The sequence below is a fragment of the Cordyceps militaris genome (genome assembly GCF_000225605.1).
Source record: "Cordyceps militaris CM01 unplaced genomic scaffold CCM_S00002, whole genome shotgun sequence".
In the NCBI taxonomy this organism is placed as follows: Eukaryota; Fungi; Ascomycota; class Sordariomycetes; order Hypocreales; family Cordycipitaceae; genus Cordyceps; species Cordyceps militaris.
The window spans coordinates 4858085-4873338 of NW_006271970.1; the positions used below are offsets into that span (position 1 = coordinate 4858085).

Sequence of the window (15254 nt, forward strand, 5' to 3'; positions counted from 1 at the left end):
GTCGCCATCATCCTCGAAATGCTGCTGATTCGCTCATGTTTCTCCGTTTCGTCCAGGCTTTTTTCGCTGATCAGCCAGGTTTCGGGGGAGGCTGAGCCTGGCTGGGGCATTGATTGAGGCTTGCCCGCCCAGTTTTGTTTGCATGGCTGCGTGGCCTTGCCCTGCTACTATCCTGCCATCAATTATCAGTAGCGATGCATCACAATCGAATAAATGTCGAATGGAATGCGGGGATGAAAATCGAAGAAAAAAGAATGCGAATTTAAGACAAGCCTGCTCGCTTGGAGAAACATTAGCCGTAGTTATGAACTCGCGGAAAATGGTGGAACGAGGCAGCGTTGTGGGTGGTGGCCGCGATTGAGGCGGTGCAACATCAGCCACTGCCTGTCGGCCTTGGTTTGTGGCTTGGATCAGCACTTGAGTGACGACGACAATAGTTAGCAAGCCAACGTCCCAGATTAGATTTCTCGTATTGTATAGTAAGAGGTATCCCGAGGCAAAACTTTCTCGATTTTCTTCTTCCCTTCAATTTCTGTCTTACTTCAATTATTTCTTCCGCATTCAAGCTTCACAGGATATTATTTCCAAAACCATGCATCACCGACAGCGGCTCTCGCTCCACATTCCCGGCTCCCCGCCCGGCGCCTTGCCGGAAGCGACTTACACGCCCTCGAGCGACCGACGGCGCTCGCTCATCAGCCTGCCCGACAGCCTCAGTCGCAGGCCCCTCGACAACACCAATCACAGCCCCCGGAAGCCGTCCCGGACCAAGCTCCAGAGATTCTGGCCCGGCGCCAGGAGCCCGACCGCGCACGGCCCGGCCAAGGACCACACCGCGACGCACGACCTGTCGACGCTCATCCTGCTGGCCGGCGAGCAGATGGGCATGCTGGCGGATCCTCGCCGGAAAACAGCATCGTGGCCGCCCGCCCCGCCCCGACCAGACGACCCCATTCTTCAGCGCGATCTGGAAAGGACGCTGCCTGCGAGCGCAACGGCCCTCGCGCAACGGGGCAGCAGCCGCAGCATCCAGCGGAAACCGCTGCCGGCGAATGCCGTGCCGCGGCGTGTGCCCGCACCGTGTCGTGCACCGCCGCCGCCGCCGATTCCCGAGCTGTTCGCCGTCGACTACCGGTCCGAGGACGTGGCGCATTCACCACCCATGACGCCGGCGTTTGCGTCGACAGTGCGACGCCGCGCCAAGACGCCCGTACACCGCATCGGTCAGCTGGAGGCGGCGGCGGCGGCGCGGAAGACGGGCACGCACCACCGCGGCAACATGGAGGGCATCAACCGCATGTCGAGTGTGAGCACCATTGCGCGCGAATACCGGGCGCTGGCGGTGTACGAGGACACGGATGTGCCCGACGTGCCCAGGACCGACCCTTTGCATCTGCGGCGGCAGGACAGTGCCGAGCTGCCGACCGCGCACAACGCCGAGGCCCTTCTGCTCGGCGCCTCCTACCGCGGCCACTACCGCACGTCGTCGTCCCCGTCCGCCGACGGCACGCTGCTGGGCTCGGACGGCAGCAGCTGCCCGTCCCTGACACGCGCGAGCTCGCCACCCGCCGATGACGACGACGACGACGACGGCGAGCCGCCGGCGCCGGCGTCGCTGCGCTTCCAAATCGGCCTCGAGCTGCTGACCAGGGAGCTGTCGACGGCGTTTGCCGACCAGTCCGGCCACCAGCGCAAGACGGGCAGCGCTTCCGCCGGACTGCAGATTTGGGTCATGATTGAGGCGTACGAGAGACTCCGCGAGCAGCTCGTGCTCACAGAGGACAACAGGCAGGCACGAGAGGCGATTGAGTCTTGGATTTGCGCGCTGCGCGCTCTTCACGGCACTGTGGCGAGTGAGGTGGCAGCGGACGAGAGTGACTACGAGAATGAATAACAGACAATAATGGTGCATAACGGCGAGAAAGTAGAAGGCCCAGGTTTATTTTGGCACGTACGTGGGAAAACAGGCAAATTCTTCCTTCGCGGTGAGAATCGCGGTCGTGGAGGTGGCCGGTTTACTGGCAAGCGCATGGTGCAGTGCAGCTATTAGCAAGAGTCTCTGGTTCGCTATCGACTCAACTTCCATAATTGTAATGCCAAATATTCTCTCTCCTTAGCTTGCGAAAGCAAATTTGCTACAATGACGACATTAGAGACTGCATAATAGGCCCCGAACTTGCTTTTTCTTTTCTTTTGCCAACTTTGACTCTGTACCTGCCGTCGGCACAAATGGTCAAGGCAAGATAGACCGAACCAGCCGGTAACGCTCATTCCTCCATCACCGTCTTGGCAAATGGACTCTTGGCCCGAATCTGGGGCCCGAAAAAGCTTAGAAGCCACGGGACAGCCGTCAACGCAAGTCCAAGCCCCCCTAGGAGACTCCCCGTGCCGTGGTACGTCAGATTCCGCAGCATAATGTGCGTAAACAACGGAAAGATGCCCGCCAGCAGGTTGCGACACATGCTCTGCGCCGCCTGCGCCGACGACGAGTAGCGCCCATACGTGTCGGCCAAGTAGTTGAAGACGGCGAGATAAATGCTGAAGATGCCCATGGTGCATGCTCCGACAGCCAGCGCCGGGAAGATCCAGTGGACCTCTGGACTTGCCGTCCACCCGAACCAAAACAGCCCGGCGGGTAGCAGCACTGACTGCACACTGGTCGAGAGCAGCCGACTTTCCGGTGTGGTGGAGGCGGCCCGGTGCGGCCAGAGGCGGCGCAGCACGGGACCCTGCGTGATGGCGAGGCAAGCACTCAGACACGAGGCCGCGACAACGGCGACGAAGACAAGACCAACCTGCCGGCTGGAGAAGCCGTAGACGCCGCGGAAGACGATGCCGATGCTGTTGAACTGCATGTAGGATCGCCCACGCAAAGGACACCCACAGGGAGAAGCAGAGGACGACGGGTTCGGCGACGAGGAGCCGCAGGGGAAAAACGAAGCTGCGGTAGACAAGGCCGATGTCGAGTGTCTCTTGGACGACGCTGGGGTGGAAGCGCAAGCGGGACGCGGGATGTGTCTCGGCCAGTTGTTTGTTGAGCGCGTGGCATAGCCGGGCCAAGACGACATTGGCTCGCGTCTCCTCAAACAGCACCAGAATCAAGGCCAAAGTGGCTGCAATCAGCATCATCTGCAGGTAAAATATCCAACGCCATCCCAGCGCGTCCACGACGACACCGCTCACCAGCGGGCCCAGGCCGGTGCCCGCCATGATCATGAGCGAGTACAGCGCCATCGGGGTGTTCCTTGCTTCCCTGTCGTACACGTCGGCGACCACACCGCCGGTGAGCGTCGCAAACACGGACGCGCCCATGCCCGTGACGAAGCGGGACACGAGCATGCCCGCGTAGCCCGCCGTCACGGCGCACCCGAGCGTGCCGAGGAAGAAGACGGCGCCGGCGCCGACAAACACCCAGTACCGGCCGTGCGCCTCGCTGACGGGCGCCAGAACCATGGGCGCGAAGCCAAAGGCGCTGACGAAGATGGTGATGCCGACGGCGTAGGCGGTTTCGGACACGTGCCAGGCGGCGCGCAGGGGCGCGGCGGCGAGGGCGTAGGCGCCGGCGGAGTAGGCGGCGAGCGCGGCGGCGAGGTACGGACCGAGGAGGACGGTGAGCTTCTTGCGTAGAGGCCACTGGGACGGGCGGGGCGGGGGAAGGGTGAGGCAGAGGGCGGAGGACTGGGCGTCGGTGAGGCCGGCGGCGAGGAGGCTGGCTTTCAGGAGGGCCCGGTTGCCGAGGGTATCGAGACTGAGGAGGGCAGCGACATTCTGGGAATGAGCGGAGAGTAGCTCGGGCTTGGATGGTAACATTTCGGGGCAATGAGGAGGGAAGCGAAGGGAAGAAGAGGAGGGAAAGGAAGAGTCGATGTTGGTCGCCGCCCGCTGATTTTCCGACATGTGTGGGTGGTATAAGGACGTGGTAATTACCATACACATGGGCTGGCAGCTACGCCTTGCTTCCTAGACTATCCTGAATGACTGGATAGAGAGCATTCATCGTTTGCAGCAATGGGTCAACTGTCAAGACATGCCCAATGTCGACTGGTGGTCATGTTACCGGAGAGGCATGCGACTGCGAGGCAACAAAAGCAGCTAAAATTTACTGCCATTTTGAATTATTCTTCGCACCAATGAGATCTTTTGCCAACCACCCACACAGGCATAGGTGCCCTGCAGAGTAGAGTGTAGCGACGGCGCCGACCGACGTCGCCTTGCCGCATGCTGCAGCACAAGGACGCGCAGCTCGTCACTCCCCGGCAGTATATTTCGTCCGAGGGCATAAACATACACAAAGCCCGTCACTAGGTTACCACGACTTCTGCCATCTGTAGTTGCCGCCAACGTAGTAGCCTGATGGGCAGCGCCAATCCCTACTCCAGTCGCGTCTCGTGCCACAGAATGGGTTGCATCCTGACGCTCGCTTGGCAATCGCTCTGCCTGCAAGGCGGGCGCAAATCTTTCCGGGGCATCCATCACAGTTGGCTAGTCATCTTTCGATGTGGGTTTTGCTGCTGGAGCTCTGCAAAGAAGTCTTGTGCTTTCCGGTCACCCACCAGAGCCACGGAGTACAAAGCGGCATCCAAGTCTTCAGGATCCGCGCCTTCCGCAAAAGCCTGGACGAGGATGACATTGCTCGCGGGGTTCGTTACTGCGGTAAACTTGAGACTGTCGTCCATACTTTGACGTGCGTTGTTCAAAGCGTTTCTGCCGACTGCGATCTGAGGATGTTTGGCGAGGAACTCGTCTGCGGTGAGAGCATGAGTTGTGTCATGGGCGTCCGCTATACTCAGGCCATAGCCGGCCAGAGCCAGAATGAATTAGTGTGCAGCATTACAAGGCTTTGCAAGGCTGGATTTTAGAAGAAATTGAGTTACGATAACAAGGCCGCGTTGTTAGACGGTGCCTTGTGTGGCCTTTAATACTTTAAGCGTCGACGAGCGTACAATACTGAAGCCACCATGGCGAGCTTTTTTCATATTGCAACAGGGCTCCGCCTGCCATAACTAACAAAAGTGCCTTGAACAAAGAGCCAACACTGCCTCCGCCATGTCTGTGATGACGCACCCGTCACGGCAGCGGCCCCACCACACTCGGCGCGGACCGACGCCTCGTTCGCCGTGATGACGCGCCGGTTGTTCCCGGACCCAGGACACGGGAAAACCAGGGAATAAGAGGTAACAAAAAAAAGTTTATAGTTTAGACCCGTACATACTTTGCCTTGGGGTGTTTATGGCATTGAACGCGCCTACGGATCCTGACATATAGGCTTGAGTCATTACGCTTGAGCCTGAATTATGCTGGTCATTGTTACGTCTGCCACATGTTCGTTTATCGCTACAGTACAGTTATTAAGCTACCTATGTAGTTAGAGCTCTCAAAACAAGGGGGGTGACTTGAACTTGCACCGCCAAGTGGGAGTGAAACACAAAATCGCACTACTCTACAAGTTATGGGCAATGAATCGCCATTGTACTTATCAGGCGAAGCGCCGGAGCGCATCAAGGTAGATTGTCGCAAAAATGCAAAATTACAAACCCCTCCACGAGTCTGTAATGTCATGATGCCCGTCTTGGCCCCTCGGCGTCTTCAAGCACATGTTTGACTACGTCATAGAAAGTGCTTGACACAGATGCTCGGCCCAGCGCCAATGGAAATATTCGTCAGTGGAGGATTGCCGAGCAGCCCTGAACCAAGGTCGTTTTTAGCAAAATAATAAAGCGCACACGGCTCATTGATTGCCACCGCTGCGAGGACTGGTAACTGGAAGGCGAACCAGAAAGCTACCTCGCTTAAAGACGTTTCTTTGTGAAGAAACATTACACCAAGTATTGGGTACGAGTTGCTTCCGGCGCTGTCTGGGCGGCGGAGCCAGCGAGGAAGCCTTGGCTGAACAGACCCATGTGAGGACGACTCAACCAATAACCCCGTCACCCGTCGTGATCTGGCAAATCAACGATGCTAGGAGCGATGCTCGGCGAAATTATTTGGCAAAGTCTCTGGCTAGCTCCCACTACTGCGAAATACCTACTCCCTCCTCCTCCACAGCTAAACCACAAGTGTTGTAACGGTCAAGGCCCGACGGAAGGATCTTGTTTAACCGAGCAGCGGAGTTCGGTCCGAGATTTTAGCTGCGGGGGGCGGACAAGCCACAGATATGAATAGCGGCAAATAACACAATGGCGCAATAAATGGCGCTGAAAGAACCTTTGTCAACTGGGAGGGGCGAAGGAATGCAGGAGCCACCCATCCATCTCAAATTATCGCACCCACTTGCTACCAACTTCCAATCTCTGACGAGTCTGGAGAGGCACTTGGGCAGGTAATAAATGCCAGTCAAAAAGATTTCGTTGAGATGATATGAAAACGAAGCGTCTCAACTCTCCAGTGCCAACCGTTTGGAGTTGGGCTACCCGCAATGACGAAGCCAAACACACCCTCGAGACCAGCCTGATGGCCGGCCGTTTGGTTTCTCATAGGTTCATTAGGTCCCGTAGCTGGCCAGAAACAACTGGCGCTGGACTCTTGGGTGCCGCTCCGGTCTGCTCATTATGGGGCTTTGGACATGTGAGATGCGCTTCGCGGAGGACCTCGCCATCTATTCGTGCCTTCTAAACTTTACGCCACCAGTTACCATCGCGTGCCAGCCCAGTCAATAAGACCGGGGGGGGTCTCGTTCCCGCATCGGCCGAAAAAGAGACATGAGGCGGTGGGTGTGATTGGCTCTCGGGTGAGAGGAGGAACGTCGATTCTGAACCAGTTGGGGTAGTCGGCGCTAAATGACCATAATCATTGGCTACCCCATGTAGTTACATATCACCCAAGCCACGCGTGGTGGACTCGACCTCGAACACCGTCCTGGCTCCTTCCTACAACGACATAGTTCGGGTGCTCCTTGCTGTCGGCGCTGTGGCAGCTGCACGGCAGCCAGATTTAGCTTCCCTTGCCGAAACTGTCAGAACTATTGATTTGATCACTCATTTATTTATTTTTGTTCTAATTTCTCCGGCCCTATATCTGACGCGTTGTTTATATCCCCCCACTCTCAGTGGAAGGAGCTGGTACACATCCTTACAACTCCGCCGGGAGAGGGGTAATACCGGGACATCTCCTGCCAACTAGGCTTCTTTCTCAAGATGGCTTCATAAGAAGCTTTTTCGAAAAAAAGACACCCAATGCCCAAGGCAAAAGCTCCTCGCATCTTGCATCATCGCCGCGATCCCAGTGTTTGTGCTCTGTCGGCCGCTACTACCTCCGCCTGGTAGGCTTGAGGCGCTCGGCCGAGAGCAGACGCCATTTGAGCTCGCTGAAGCAGGTTATCCCCCAAGTTGAGTACTGCACACGAGCTCTGTGGTTAGCAGTGCCGCCGGGGGACGATGTTGGTGAGGATTGACGTACCCGGGACTGCTTGGACAACGGCAACGCTGGCTAGGGCCGCAAACAGCGCAGCATGTGGGATGTTCATGGCTATTCGCAGTGCAATCGAATCTTGATGTGATAGTTGTGGTGTATTCGTAGGAAGTTGAAATGAGAGAGATGCGTCGGGGACCTGGACAGCCTGCTTTTGTAGGTCCTTTTGTAGGTCCTTCTCCGACAACGGATGACTCCGTACATCATTAACTATTCTGGTCTGGGGTCCGTCGTCAACGAATAGGGCCCATTTCCTTCCGACCCCCGTTCATTTGTGAAAAGAGGGCCTACATACAGATACTCAGTACAGTATATGCGCTTACCTTACTACTAGCCACACGCCTTCGGTGTACGTAGTTAGTCGAGGCACTGGGTGGATCTTGAGCCGATGGATATGACCAGGTTATGACAGTCCATACGGCCCGGTGCAATGCAATCCGCCAATACACCCAGCCTCGCGGTGAATCGGACCAGGCATCATATAATAAGGAGCCTCCTCCCCGCAGCAGTGTCGTTGGACAAAGGCGCAACCGCGACGGATATCTTGAAGAGCCTCGAGCGGCGACAGTGCTGCACCACCACCAGATCTCCCTGTGCCATGGACGAATCATTTGGTCCGCGGCTCTTTGGCCATTTCGACTTCACGCTGCTCTTTGAGCACAGCATCCTCGAGCTTGCTCCCGCCTGCTTCCTCCTTTTTGTTGTTCCCTTTTACATGTACGCAGTCTCAAAGGGCACGCCTCGCGCGAGGTTCGGCCTCCTGCTCTGGGCAAAACTGGCACTCGCCGCTGCCCTCATCGGGCTGCAGATCGCGAATGCCGTCTTGTGGTGGAGCTCGCCCCTCAACTCGGCGCTCGCAAGGGCTGCCGGTATCATGTCCTGCGTCTCGGCTGTGTGCATTCTTCTTCTCCTCTTCGCTGGCCACGTGTACTTTGTGCATTCGCCTGGATTCTTGAGCCTGTTTCTCAGCGTCACCATGCTCTTCGACGTTGCTATTACGCGCACCTACTTCAATCGGCACGGTCTCGCGACTCTTGGCAAGGTGCATGCCCCGATTCCAGTCGTCAAAGTAGCCCTCGTGGTTCTAGAGGAGGTTTCGAAGCGTTCGCTCATCCGAGCCGAGACTCTTCGCGCATCACTGGGCCACGAAACGCTGGCCGGGTTCTGGAATAGATCGACGTTTTTCTGGGTGAATGCGACCTTGCTCATAGGGTTTCGCTCAGACATTACGCAAGATTCCCTCGGCAATCTGGATCCGCAGTTTGACTCTGACAAACTTCAGACTGACTTCCGTCGCATCTGGGACACTGGCGATAGGCCCAAGTCGAAACATGCGCTCCTCCTCGCCTGCCTCTACACAGTTCCCTGGTTGTTCATTCTAATTATCCCGCCCAGGTTGTTTTTTATCGGCTTCTCCTATGCACAACCATTCTTGCTGCAGGAGGTGGTCAAGTTTGTATCGGAACAGGCTCCAGACCCGGCTGTCGCCGACGGACTAATTGGTGCCGCTGCGCTCATCTTCTTCGGCAAAGCGGTAGGCACCTTCTGAGGCTACGCAATTGATTATACACTCTAACCAGTAAAAAGATTTCCAGAGGATGGTATAGTCACTACAAGAACCAAATCATGACAAGTGTCCGTGGTATTCTCATTGGTGCCATTTACCGCAAGACCCTGAGATTGGGCGCCGACGACCTGGCCAACGGAGCGGCAGTCACACTCATGAGTACGGATGTGAACGGTGTTGAGAGACTAATTACGCTATCTTATGAAAGCTGGGCCCGTCTTCTCGAGATAGGAAGTGGCATTGGTATTCTCGGCAAGTTTATCGGCCCTTCCTGCGTTTTTACTTTGATTCCCGCTATTGGTAAGCACTTTGTCTCTATGCATGACTTGGCAACCAAGGCTGATGCTTCCCTATAGTTGCTGCTATTTGTTCTTCACAATTAGCCAGAGTCATTTCGCGCACAAGGAAAAACTGGAACGAACATATCGAGGTCCGCGTGGCCGCCACCTCGAACGTTTTGGCGCAGATGACAGATGTGAAGATGATGGGCCTGGCACCTGCATTGGCAAAACATCTTCAGAAGATGCAAGACAAAGAGGTAACAGCCTCACTTCGCGATAGAACTGCTCTCTCCGGAGTGTTCGCTCTGTCAGCTTTCGTCGAAACAGTCACGCCGGCGGTGGTCGTTGCAGCAACAATTTTCTGGACGCGGGCCGACGACAGCTTGAGTGTTGAACTCTTCTTCACCATTCTTGCAGTCGTCACTATGGTGACAAATCCCTTGGCAGCGGTCCTCGGCTCCATTTCCTTTTGGTCCACCGGATTTGCGTCTATATCACGAATTCAGCAGTATTTGTTGAAAGAAGAACCCAAGGACATACGCCAGTTTGAGCCCGAGCAGCCTCCAAGCTCGAGCTCTAGCCAGGAAAGCGTTCAGTCGACCGGAACCAGTACTCAACGTTCTGTTTCCGTCCGCGACCGGCGGGGATGCCGGACTTCTCGTCTTGCCGTTGACATGAGCGATGTCTCGGTGACCCTGGATACATCTGCACCCATACTGCGCGAGGTATCGGTCAAGATACCACGAAGAAGCAAGACAATGATCTTTGGTCGCGTTGGATCTGGCAAGTCAACGATGCTGAAAGTGATACTCGGCGAAATTCAGCCTCGACGTGGAACCATTAAGCTTGGGAGTCGCTCCGTATCCTACTGCAGCCAGGTGCCTTGGATTCTGAACGACACCATCCAGAACAACATTGTCGGCACAAACGTGTACAATTCCAACCTTCTCAGAAGAGTCATTTGGATCTGCGCGCTGGATACCGACTTGAATAACTTGTCGGATGGAATTTTGACCAGTTGTGGTAGCGATGGCCGAAACTTGAGCGGCGGCCAGAAACAGCGCATCGCTTTGGCTCGCGCAATCTATGATCAGGCAGACATTCTGCTTCTAGATGACGTTTTCAGCTCCCTGGATATGGAGACATCCTCCACCATTCGAATCAGGCTTTTCTCTCAGACGGCAGTGCTGAACTCGACCACAACAATCATGACGACCAACGCGACTGAGCACCTTGTGGACGCAACTCTTGCTTTGGGTATTACAAATACAGGTCATGTGGAAGAGATTACGAATTCCGGCAGGGAATTCAGCCCGTCTTGCATCCCCGCGAGCGTGCTGGCGGAACGCGATAATCTCATCCCGCCTCCCATGGACGAGAAGAAGGAAGCTCCCGCTGTCGTTGCCAGCGACGCGCCACCTAGTACATTGCCCCAACGCAAGCACGGTGACTTTTCGCTGTATTCGTACTATCTCGGTCCTGCAGGGTGGAAGTTTCTGACCATTTGGCTCGTCCTGATTGTGATTGCTGCCGTGGCGGAAAAGATGCCGCACATCTTTGCACGACTGTGGTTCGACAGAGCTCCAAACAGTCGATCCTACTTTATTGGCTTTGCGATATTATGTGTTGCAAACCCGACACTGAACATGATGGCAACCTCTGCGTTTTTTTACTTGGTCAATCCGAGCGCGTCAAAGTCTTTGCACTGGAAGTTGGCCGACACGACATCAAGGGCGACGCTGGACTTTTTGTCGCAGGAAGATGCCGGTGCGCTGCTGAATCGGTTCAGCCAGGACATGTCTCTGATCTCTCAACGACTACCGCTTGCGATTCTGCCAGCCAGTTGGATGGGTCTTACTGTTCTTATGGACATTGCAATCATCGCGTCTGGTGCTAGCTTTGCGGCGCCGATGCTGCCCATGTTTGTCTTGCTTGTGGCGGCTGTACAGCATTTTTACCTCCGGACGTCGCGACAGCTACGAATCCTGGAGCTGGATACGTCAAAGAAGCTCTATACGCACTTTACAGAATCAGCAGCTGGGGCTGCCCATATTCGCGCCTCCCGTTGTCAGCTTGCTTTCACACAAGAGCTTTACACCGTCCTGAATGAGACACAGAAGCCGTTCTACGCCATGTTTTGTGTACAGCAATGGCTCATTTTGACGCTCGATGTGGCCACTACTGTGGCAGCCGTATCTGTTGTTGCGTTGGCTGTCAAGTACACTTCGCATACTTCGGATACCGCCATGGGCCTGGCTTTTTTGAGTCTCATTACTTTCAGCGAGACCACGAGCACGTTCATCCAGCATTGGGTGGAAACGGAGACGTGCCTAGGAGGAGTGGCTCGCGTGCGAGACTTTGCCGAGAAGACGCCTGTGGAAGAGGTGTGCAAACCGGGTCCAGATGTGCCTGAGGATTGGCCGCGCTATGGCAAGATAGACTTCAATTGCGTCGAAGCGACTTATCAGTCTGGTTCCCTGCACAAGTGTATCGATTTTTTGCTAATACACGTAACAGAGCAAATGGCGCGAATCCCCATACTGCCCTTCGCAACGCCACACTCGAAGTGAGGCCAGGAGAGAAATTTGTCATGACAGGTCGCACGGGAAGGTAAGAACGCTCGGTTCTGCGACCATACGCTGGCCACTGACAACCAATTCTCAGCGGCAAAACAACAGTGTTGCTAGCGCTTCTGAATCTGATTCAGTACTCGGGTAGCATCAGCATCGACGACCGGGAGCTCGGCATCACACCGCGAGATGTACTACGATCGCGCATCACCACGATTCCTCAATCAGCGGTGCAGTTCAGGGGCACGATACGATACAATCTCAACCCCTTTGACCCGTCGACATTCTCGAAAGGCTTCGAAGTAACTGACGAGCTGCTCATTGGCATCCTTGACAAGGTTGGGCTGTGGAACCTGATTGAAGCGCGGGGCGGCTTGGATGCCGAGATGGGCAGGATGGAGCTGTCAGAAGGCCAGAAGCAGCTCATGCAGCTTGCGCGGGCCGTACTGCACCACCAGAGCGTAGGCTCGAGGATCGTCGTGGTGGATGAAGGCTCGTCCAGCATGGACGAGCTGACCGAGGCTAGAATGCAAGAGGTCATGTCGGATGTATTTGGCAGGTGCACCATGGTGGTGGTTTCGCACCGACCGGCCACGGCCACGACAGCAGATTACGTTGGGCGGGTGGCGGACGGGGAGCTGATCGTCTTTCGGCCCGTCCATCGATGCGCGCGGCAGTAAACGAGTTGAGACGGGCGTGAAAAGGTAGATCGTCAAGCCACCATTTCCCTAGTAGTGATGGGTTGTCGCACACGGGGTAGGCCACTGCCAGCCCCTGGCCAAGTTGTGCGCATCAAGCTGCTAAGCGAGTGAAGAGGTGTCGAAGAAGAAGGAGATGTGGACAGCCGAGATGCAACGACATGGGGTGGTGATGCCGCAATTCATCAGGATTAATCAGGCTTTTGTTTGTCGAGTTGTGATTCAAGCAAGGTGCTGCTAGTCGCGGTGTGGCTTGCGGGTTAGCCTGGCAAGAGTACTGCTACATCGTTATTTGCTAAATAGAATATGAGCCACCAGGTATAGATACTTGTTCCCGCCACACATGCCTGCTCAGCCACCCTCCTTGCCTCCTCTCTAACTAGGTACCTACTCGCGGCTCCCAGCAGGCCCGTCATCTTATCCATCAATCCATCATTCATTTCTCTCTCTCTCTCTCATCTGCCATGAAGAACATCTGACAACAGGCCGCGACGTTCTCCCCCAGAGTTTGCGCCCGCGCATTCGCCTGCCGTGCCCCATCTCTCTCTCCTCTCTAGCTGCAGTCCGCTGACTCTCCTCTCTCCTTGTCCCGTCGCATGTTTCCAAGGATCCAGGCGGCCTCCGATTTTTAGCTCGTTTTGGTCCCCCCCCAGGGAGCCAAAGGCGCGTTGCGTTTTGACCCCGTTTGCAGCCCACCGCAAATCGATTTCTGGAAATCAAACTTTTGGATATAGCAAAAACCCCGATCTTTAATTAAACTCACCAAACGCCTGCTTCTTGGCCGACGCCTTTCGCCGTGTACCCCGAATAGCAAACCAGCCACTGGCGCGCCTATTCGCTCCTTCCCATGCCTGGCCCGCCAGGCCTTTGGCGGCAGCTGCTGCCATGGTCGTCACTGGCGGCCGAACCCGACGGCGCCCCGACCATGACAGTGGCCGAACCATCGCAGCACCTCCTCGCGAAGCGCCATCTCACAGACAGGGCCGTTGCCGGCGTCACCGTCGGCGTCATCGTCTTTTGCTTGCTGCTCGCCTTTTGCCTCTATCCCGTTATCGTTGGCTGCATAAAGGGACGCAAGTTTGACACTCGTCTGAATCAGCACCTCGACATCGAGACGGCCATTGGGGACGAGCACCATGCTACCGACGGCGCGCGTCCGCGCCTTTCGTCCAGCGACTCGCTCAAGAATAGCAATACATTGTCCAGAGGCTACGAATTTGATCCTGCCGCCGCCGTTCCACAGCGGGAAGGCGTGCCAAACCCGGACCAAACCCTGCTCAACTTTGCCCACTACGACCCTGGAACCGCGCGAGGCACCATCGAATACATGCCCGAGGACATGGTCGACGACCAGCCCGGCGTACTCAAAGGCACAAGCGAAGACTACTACCGAACGTCGATACCATCATCCGCCTTTGGCATGCCCGACGAACCATTTTGGCTCCCGCCCCGAACGACCTCGCGCGCCAGCTCCCTCTCGCACAATGTCCGCCACATGTTCCGCCGCAAAAGCGACAAGAATCAGACTTTTAGCTCAGTCGGTTCTTCAGGCGATGGTGCCGAGCAGGGAGGGACGCCGCTGCAGCGCATCATCACAGCCGAGGAGCCTATGGCCGAGTCGCCCACGGAGTTGTCGCCACGCTCCAGTCCACATCCGCGGTCTCCCGCCCTAGGGCCACTGCCGTCGGTGACGCCGAGAGGCCTATCGTCCGAGCCGCCCGGTGGTGCGTTGTCGAGCGCGTCATCACCCCGAACGCTTATCAAGTCGTCCCCTCCAGCCAATCCAGCACCCGGCACGGTAAATCCAATGGACATCATGGCCCCGAGCACGGAATCAGAACAGTGGCACAGGACAGAATATCAGCTCTATGCGTCATCCTATGAATCACCCCCTCCCCAGCCACTACAGCCCCCTGCGGAGCCGGACCAGGTTTCACCAGACAGCATGAACCAAGCCAACTCGCCAGACGTTCATATGAGCTCAGCAAACCAAGACACGTCGGAGCAGAAACAGCCTGGGCAGAACCAGGCTGTCGCCGGCGAAGAAAGCCATCTCCCGGCGGACAACATCAAACCTGTCGGACGCCATCCAAGCTTTCCATCCGAGATTTCCACACCTCTTCCGGGCCCAGGCTTCACCGATGCGTCATCACAGAATACACCATCAACACAGCTGGACACGCCCTCTCCAGATTCTCGAAATAGCTCCGAATTTCGCCATAGTGTTTCCCCAGGCATCGTCGCACACCACATGCCTTCGCCTGTTAAGAACCAGGATGGCATGTATCAATGCGATGAAACTGGCTGCACACAAGCCTTTGACCAGCCGCATAAACTCAAGTATGTACCTCGGTTGCTGAACCAGCCCAGCATCTGCTAACTAGACGCAGGCATCACCAGCGCTATCACAGCAAAGACCACAAGTGCCCGTACACCGGTTGCGGCAAGGGTTTCGGCACCAAGACGCATTTGCAGCGTCACATTAACGACAGGCACGAGAAGAAGAAGAAGTTTCACTGCTCGATTGAAGGCTGCGACTACTCCAAGTTTGGCGGCCGGGCGTTTCCCAGAAAGGATAATTGGAAGCGCCACATGATGAAGATTCACAACCTCGCGCAGCAGCAGCTGCCTATGCCGGTCGAGGTGGACGCAGAAATGACGGGCCTATAGTTGCGTCTCTCGGGCCATCTCATCCTTTACTCACATGGAACTATCGCAGGCTACTATTGTT

The 15254-nt window shown here is 56.1% G+C and overlaps 4 protein-coding genes across 4 annotated transcripts; 3 read left to right on the plus strand and 1 right to left on the minus strand.

Moving 5' to 3' along the window:
- Positions 1-592: 592 nt before the first annotated feature.
- On the plus strand, positions 593-1894 carry CCM_03443 (uncharacterized protein; the record flags this gene model as incomplete). The annotated part of the gene is made up of 1 exon (XM_006668594.1): positions 593-1894. The coding sequence occupies one exon, from the start codon at positions 593-595 to the stop codon at positions 1892-1894; it is 1302 nt and encodes a 433-aa protein (XP_006668657.1).
- A 373-nt stretch (positions 1895-2267) lies between these two features.
- CCM_03444 (MFS multidrug transporter) lies at positions 2268-3810 on the minus strand (the record flags this gene model as incomplete). Its single annotated transcript, XM_006668595.1, has 2 exons — positions 2268-2841; positions 2885-3810. The coding sequence occupies 2 exons, from the start codon at positions 3808-3810 to the stop codon at positions 2268-2270; spliced, it is 1500 nt and encodes a 499-aa protein (XP_006668658.1).
- A 3714-nt stretch (positions 3811-7524) lies between these two features.
- On the plus strand, positions 7525-12505 carry CCM_03445 (multidrug resistance-associated protein, putative; the record flags this gene model as incomplete). Its single annotated transcript, XM_006668596.1, has 7 exons — positions 7525-7563; positions 7742-7756; positions 7820-8941; positions 8995-9274; positions 9358-11722; positions 11773-11865; positions 11920-12505. 7 exons carry the CDS (start codon positions 7525-7527, stop codon positions 12503-12505), a joined length of 4500 nt encoding a protein of 1499 aa, XP_006668659.1.
- Positions 12506-13370: 865 nt separating this feature from the next.
- On the plus strand, positions 13371-15193 carry CCM_03446 (Zinc finger domain-containing protein, C2H2-type; the record flags this gene model as incomplete). Its single annotated transcript, XM_006668597.1, has 2 exons — positions 13371-14863; positions 14914-15193. The coding sequence occupies 2 exons, from the start codon at positions 13371-13373 to the stop codon at positions 15191-15193; spliced, it is 1773 nt and encodes a 590-aa protein (XP_006668660.1).
- Between the last annotated feature and the right edge of the window lie 61 nt (positions 15194-15254).